Here is a 7,114-nt window from a genome sequence, read left to right on the forward strand (position 1 = left end):
TCCAGTAAAATATCAATAGCTGGTTTGCATAAGGTACAATATAGCAGTGCCTCTGGCCAGACGCATTTTGAGCTTGTAGATCAGCTATTTTTGCTATATTTGAATTGATTCTGTTGCTATTTTTGAATTGGAATCCAGAAAGGTTAAATTTTTATTTAATTTCAAATGCCTCCCATAGTTATGTTAACTTTATGAACTGAGTTACTGTACAAATGCATTGGACATCAAAAATACAATAACCTTTTAATACTACTGCTCATCAAGCTTCTAATTTAGACTGAAGTAATTAAATCATGTTTGCATGTTTGGAATTGTAATGGCTGAAATTTCCGATAGTAAGGTGAAGGTGGGGCCGCCAGTTGCCCATCTATGGACACGTGGAACCAGAGATCCAAATTACCGTTATCTCTCGACACCACCACAGCATTATAGGCAACGTGGCTGTATAATAGTGCTGTAACTGTTGAGCTCTCCTTGGCCACCAGCGTGAGCTAAGACTCCCCAGCGGTTACCCACTTGAATGTTGCTGTGGAAACGGATCTCACCTGGCCCCCTCTGTACCCCAATTGCCTTGAGAAACACAAATGTAAGGACATTTAGGGGGGATGCGTATTTGGAATAATAAAATCACACCCGTGTGAAGTGAGGGGCACTCATCATGACGTAAAATAGACACCGTCTATTCGCTCAGACTCCATGAAGTAAAATTGTCCATTCATTTTCAATAGGAATTTTTGGTGCACACGCACCAAAAGTTGGATATAGGAGGGCGCCCTCAAACAATTCTGGATTGTTGACAATTCATTTTAACAAGATGGGGTGATGTCATTGCATTATGAATGATGTCACAATGTAGAATGAACACTGACGACTGCAACGTCTATCCTTTTTGGCTATTTCTGATGGATGGGGAGCCTTACCGGGCAGAGATTACAATACCTTCACGTAAATCATTCTCTGTCCAAAATCAGTTGATAGCACAGCAATAATGCAACATGCTAGAGTGTGTCTGACATGAACATCAGCGCTTAAATGGACATGTAAATGATGAAATAAACGCATAAAAGCTAGAATGTGGGACTCGATAGCCACGATAATTAAATCGCAACACTACGCCACGGCAGAAGAGTCAAACACTTTACAGGGTTATTTACCACGTTTTTTTAAATCTCATATTATTAACTAATTATTTTAATAAAGCATAAAGTCCCTGCACCGCGATGAGTTTGTGGGTTGATAAATACAGACCGAGCTCTCTGGGGGAACTAGACTATCACAAAGAACAAGCGGTTCAGCTCAAGAATCTGGTCCAATGTGGAGATTTCCCACACCTGCTGATCCACGGCCCACCCGGGGCCGGCAAGAAGACACGGATCATGTGTCTACTGAGGGAGCTGTACGGAGCCGGGGTGGACAGGCTCCGCATCGAGCGCCAGACCATTGTGGCTCCATCGAATAAAAAAGTAGCGATCAATACCATAGCCAGCAACTACCACCTAGAGGTCAACGCCAGTGACGCGGGGAACCAGGACCGCGTGGTGATTCAGGAGCTCATCAAGACGGCGGCTCGGTCCCAACAGATCCAGTCCAGCACACAGCGGGAGTTCAAAGTCGTGCTGCTGTCAGAGGTGGACCGTCTGACCACCGACGCCCAGCACGCCCTGCGTCGCACCATGGAGAAATACGTGTCCACCTGCCGCCTCATCCTTTGCTGCGACTCCGCCTCCAGGGTCATCGGCCCCGTCAGGAGCCGCTGTCTGGGCGTCCGGGTTCCCCTGCCCAGCGCCGAGGAGGTGCGCGGGGTCCTGAGCACCGTCTGCGGGAAGGAGGGTCTCCTCCTGCCGCCGGAACTGGCCAAGCGGATCTGTGACAAGTCCGGCCGGAACCTCCGCAAAGCCCTGCTCGCGTGTGAAGCAGCCTGCAGGCTGCGGCGGTGCCCGCTCTCGGCGGACCAGGAGGTCCCGGAGACGGACTGGGAGGTGTACCTCCGGGAAACGGCCGGCGCCATCGTCGGCCAGCAGAGCCCTCAGAGGTTACTGGAGGTCCGAGGGCGTCTCTATGAGCTCCTGATTCACTGCGTCCCTCCAGATGTCATCGTGAAGGGTCTGGTCGCGGGGTTGTTGGGCAGCTGCGACGGTCGGCTGAAGATGGAGGTGGCCCACATGGCGGCCTACTATGAACACAGGCTGCGACTCGGCAGCAAAGCGATCTACCACCTGGAGGCCTTCGTCGCCAAGTTCATGGCCACCTACAACGGCTTCACCGAGGACGGCATGGACGCCATGATGTTCTGAACTCACAGGGAACTTTGGCACAGACGCAGCGTTTTCCCTGCTTGAATGCAGTGCCGGGAAATAACACTTTGTCCATTGTCAAAGCTATAGCCGGGGCGACCATAGCTGTATGGTTAGAGAGCCCGCTTGGGAAGCCAAAGGTCCCGGGTTAGAGTCCAGGCCTCAGGCCTCAGCAATGTGTCAGTGTCACTGAGCAAGACACTTTAACCCCTATCACGTATAATGTCAAGAGACAATATCTCACTGTCCCATACGCACACAGCGGTCGATTGGTCCACAAGGTCGAGGAAGGCCTTGATGGACTTGACAATGGGGTCAAAAGTGTTTTGCATGACGTCGACCGTGATGTTGCCCGCCATAACTGGAGCTGCGGTTGGTGAGGGATGCGTTAAAACGACCGGATTAAGGTTGGTGAGGGATGCGTTAAAACGACCGGATTAAGGTTGGTGAGGGATGCGATAAAACACCGGATTAAGGTTGGTGAGGGATGCGTTAAAACGACCGGATTAAGGTTGGTGAGGGATGCGATAAAACACCGGATTAAGGTTGGTGAGGGATGCGATAAAACACCGGATTAAGGTTGGTGAGGGATGCGATAAAACACCGGATTAATGTTGGTGAGGGATGCGTTAAAACGACCGGATTAAGGTTGGTGAGGGATGCGATAAAACACAGGATTAAGGTTGGTGAGGGATGCGTTAAAACGACAGGATTAAGGTTGGTGAGGGATGCGATAAAACACAGGATTAAGGTTGGTGAGGGATGCGTTAAAACGACCGGATTAAGGTTGGTGAGGGATGCGATAAAACACAGGATTAAGGTTGGTGAGGGATGCGTTAAAACGACAGGATTAAGGTTGGTGAGGGATGCGATAAAACACAGGATTAAGGTTGGTGAGGGATGCGATAAAACACAGGATTAAGGTTGGTGAGGGATGCGTTAAAACGACCGGATTAAGGTTGGTGAGGGATGCGATAAAATGACCGGATTAAGGTTGGTGAGGGATGCGTTAAAATGACCGGATTAAGGTTGGTGAGGGATGCGATAAAACGACCGGATTAAGGTTGGTGAGGGATGCGTTAAAACGACCGGATTAAGGTTGGTGAGGGATGCGATAAAATGACCGGATTAAGGTTGGTGAGGGATGCGTTAAAATGACCGGATTAAGGTTGGTGAGGGATGCGATAAAATGACCGGATTAAGGTTGGTGAGGGATGCGATAAAACACAGGATTAAGGTTGGTGAGGGATGCGTTAAAACGACCGGATTAAGGTTGGTGAGGGATGCGATAAAATGACCGGATTAAGGTTGGTGAGGGATGCGATAAAATGACCGGATTAAGGTTGGTGAGGGATGCGATAAAATGACCGGATTAAGGTTGGTGAGGGATGCGATAAAACACAGGATTAAGGTTGGTGAGGGATGCGTTAAAACGACCGGATTAAGGTTGGTGAGGGATGCGTTAAAATGACCGGATTAAGGTTGGTGAGGGATGCGATAAAACACAGGATTAAGGTTGGTGAGGGATGCGATAAAACACCGGATTAAGGTTGGTGAGGGATGCGTTAAAACGACCGGATTAAGGTTGGTGAGGGATGCGTTAAAACGACCGGATTAAGGTTGGTGAGGGATGCGTTCAAACGACCGGAGTAAGATTGGTGAGGGATGCGTTAAAACGTTCCCGTGCTTGCGGTTATGTTTAGGTTAGAATGGTTAGTAATGGTCGATCTAACGGGAGGTCAAACCAATGACATGAAGTTACAAGTGTGTGTGTGTGTGTGTGTGTGTGTGTGTGTGTGTGTGTGTGTGTGTGTGTGTGTGTGTGTGTGTGTGTGTGTGTGTGTGTGTGTGTGTGTATGTGTGTGTGTGTGTGTGTGTGTGTGTGTGTGTGTTATTTCAATTTCATTTCAAAATGGTGTTTTCTAATAATCTAATACAATCATCAATAACAAAGTAACTGTAATTAATAATTATTGTAGTGGAGTAAAAACTCTCTTATGGCTCGTACACACTGCACGATATTTGCTCCGATTATGCTGTCGGGGACCATTTCTGGTCGCTCGCCGACAAAACTCCCGATCTGACACAAGATCGGGCTTTGATCACCAAGGTTTTGCTCGCTGTGTGTGAAAGGCTCTGCGAGAAGATATAGCACCGATAAAAGTGCTCGCTGACGCCTTCCCGACTGTGAAAAGGGTTGCGATCGCGTCCAGAGAAGTCCTGTATTACAGCCAATGAGAGCACAACTTCACAAGACAGCTGCATGTGCTCACAGCCACTATCTGTCTGTCAGTCTGTCACAACGATATAATGACAGACGGACAGATTTAAAAAAAAGACTCCTGCAGTGTGAAATACATAACGATCTGATGACTCGCCCACAACTTTAATACTCCTACAGTGTGTAGGGGCCATTAGGTCATCTGGGGCTGGCCTACTATAGTGAACATGAAGCGGCATTTCACTACTATGCACCACAGACCTGGAGGAGTATTCCAGATGAGGATTGTTGTCTGGTTGTTATATGTTTCAGCACAAGTGGGGTGCCGAACAACATCAATGCTGATTGGTGGGATCCAAAATAACCGGTGCATTCCTGGAACTGCGGTGGGATAAATACCGCGGCAGTCACTCTAGAACTGCGTCAATTGCGTAGTTTTCGTTGTGCATTTTGTACGTGCGAACTGAGGCCTGGAATTGCGTGGTTTCTATGCAAAATACGTGCAGGTTGGCAGGTCCATCTCGCACGCACGCACACTCATTGAGAGTGAGAGAGAGAGATCTGAGAGTGTACAAATGGAACCAAATGGTCTGGACCCTAACGGGTCCATTTGGTTCCATTTGTAATTTGTACGCTCTCAGAGTTACAGACCCATAAGGGTCCATTTGGTTCCAAACTATCTTTTAGCTGGGGGCCCCCTGGATCTCCCTCAAGGACCCCTGGGGGTCCCTGGACCCCACTTTGGGAACCACTGCACTAAATGACATCGTAAACGTCATGTGGCCGATATAAATACATTTAGTGCCCCTCACTTCACACAAGGGTGATTTTGTTTATACATTTGGTTACTATTCCCTTCATGCTACCTGGCCATCATCCTATGACCACTGGCATCAATATATGTTCTCTCTTTCTGACTAGTCTCTTTAAACTCTAGAGATGCTTGAAAATTCCAGACCAGCAGTTTCTGAAATGCTCAGACCAGCCCATTTGGCATCACCAACCATGCCACGTTCAAAGTCACTGCTGGTCAAGTGTATACATGATACATTGGCCCCGTTGAAAGACAGAATAGAATGTAATCCGTGTCACCGGTCTTTTGAGACTTTGATCTTGTGATGGATTTGAGCTTGCTCTTTCTGTGAAAGACACGATTTGACGGGGCTCATCGCTACGATACAGGTATGGTAAATATTGCAGGATCCGAAAAGACTAACGGTGACGTCACAGCACAACATAAAAGAGCGAGAGAGGGAGAGTCTTCATGCATTGCAGTGTGAACTATTCCTGTTTAGACTTCCGTCAAAGACTTCTAAGAAATATCCAAATAGAGATCATCTCTCGGGAAGACGATTTAGATAGAATTGTACCTGTAGCATCTACGGTAGCTCCTCGAAAACATGGAGATCTTCGTCAAGACCCCCAGCGGCAAGACAATCACCCTGAGAGTTGAGCCAAGTGACACCACTGAGCATGTCAAGGCCAAGGTCCATGACATGCAAGGCATTCCACCTGACCAGCAGAGGCTGGTCTATGCTGGAAGACAATTGCAAGACGGTCGCAACCTCTCTGACTACAACATCCAGAAAGAATCCACCCTCCTCCTTTTGCTGCGTCTGTTGAGCTGCCAATCCTGCCCTGACACGGCACAGTTCAGATCTGGGATCCCTATACACAGTTGCAGAACTGTGCAAAATTGCACCAAAATGCAGATCTTCGTCAGAGATCTCGAAGGCAAGACCATACTTCTGGAGGTTGAACCGAGTGACACCACTGAGAATGTCAAGGCCAAGATCAAGGACAAGCAAGGTATTCCCCCTGGCAAGCAGAGGCTGATTTATGCTGGGAAACAATTGCAAGATGGCTGCACCCTCTCTGACTACAACATCCAGAAGGAATCCACCCTTGAGCTTATGCTGCGTCTGCGGAGCTGTCAGTCTTGCCCTGGCACAACGCCGTTCAGGCCTGGCGTCTCCCTCCACAGTAACGGCTCAAATTGCACAAGCATGTGCATCTTTGTCAAGACCCTCGATGGTAAGACCATATGTCTCACGGTCGAGCCGAGGGACACCACTGAGAAGGTCAAGGCCAAGATCCAGGACAGGCAAGGCATTCCCCCCGACAGACAGAGGTTGATATATGGCGGTAAACAGTTGATGGACGGTCGCACCCTCTATGAGCAAAACATCCAGAAAGAGGCCACCCTCCATCTCGTGCTGCGGCTGAAGAGCTGCCAGTCTTGCCCTGGCACAAAACGGCTCAGGCCGGGCATCCGTGTGGATCTTCGTCAAGACCTCGAACGGGAAGACCATGCATCTGGAGGTTGAGCAGAGGGACACCACTGAGAAGGTTAAGGCCAAGGTCCAGGACAAGCAAGGCATTCCCCCCGACCAGCAGAGGCTCATTCATGCTGGTAATTAACAACTGGAAGATGGCCGCACCCTTTCTGACCAAAACATCCCGAAAGAAGCCACCCTCCAACTTGCGCTGCGTCTGAGGCCCTTAACCCTTGCAAGGGATCCCTTTCAATAATTAATTAAACAAATAAATGAATACATTGATTGATTGATTAAAATTCAAGTTCAAGTACACAGACTTC

The 7,114-nt window shown here is 48.5% G+C and overlaps 2 protein-coding genes across 2 annotated transcripts; both read left to right on the plus strand.

Annotated features, from left to right (window-relative positions):
- Positions 1-1,220: 1,220 nt before the first annotated feature.
- Positions 1,221-2,294, plus strand: LOC306927778 (replication factor C subunit 3-like; the record flags this gene model as incomplete). Its single annotated transcript, XM_079507630.1, has 1 exon — positions 1,221-2,294. One exon carries the CDS (start codon positions 1,221-1,223, stop codon positions 2,292-2,294), a length of 1,074 nt encoding a protein of 357 aa, XP_079363756.1.
- A 3,621-nt stretch (positions 2,295-5,915) lies between these two features.
- LOC306928869 (polyubiquitin-B-like) lies at positions 5,916-6,842 on the plus strand (the record flags this gene model as incomplete). The annotated part of the gene is made up of 1 exon (XM_079509143.1): positions 5,916-6,842. One exon carries the CDS (start codon positions 5,916-5,918, stop codon positions 6,840-6,842), a length of 927 nt encoding a protein of 308 aa, XP_079365269.1.
- Between the last annotated feature and the right edge of the window lie 272 nt (positions 6,843-7,114).

The sequence above is a fragment of the Electrona antarctica genome (assembly GCF_951216825.1).
Source record: "Electrona antarctica genome assembly, chromosome: 8".
NCBI classification, from domain to species: Eukaryota; Metazoa; Chordata; class Actinopteri; order Myctophiformes; family Myctophidae; genus Electrona; species Electrona antarctica.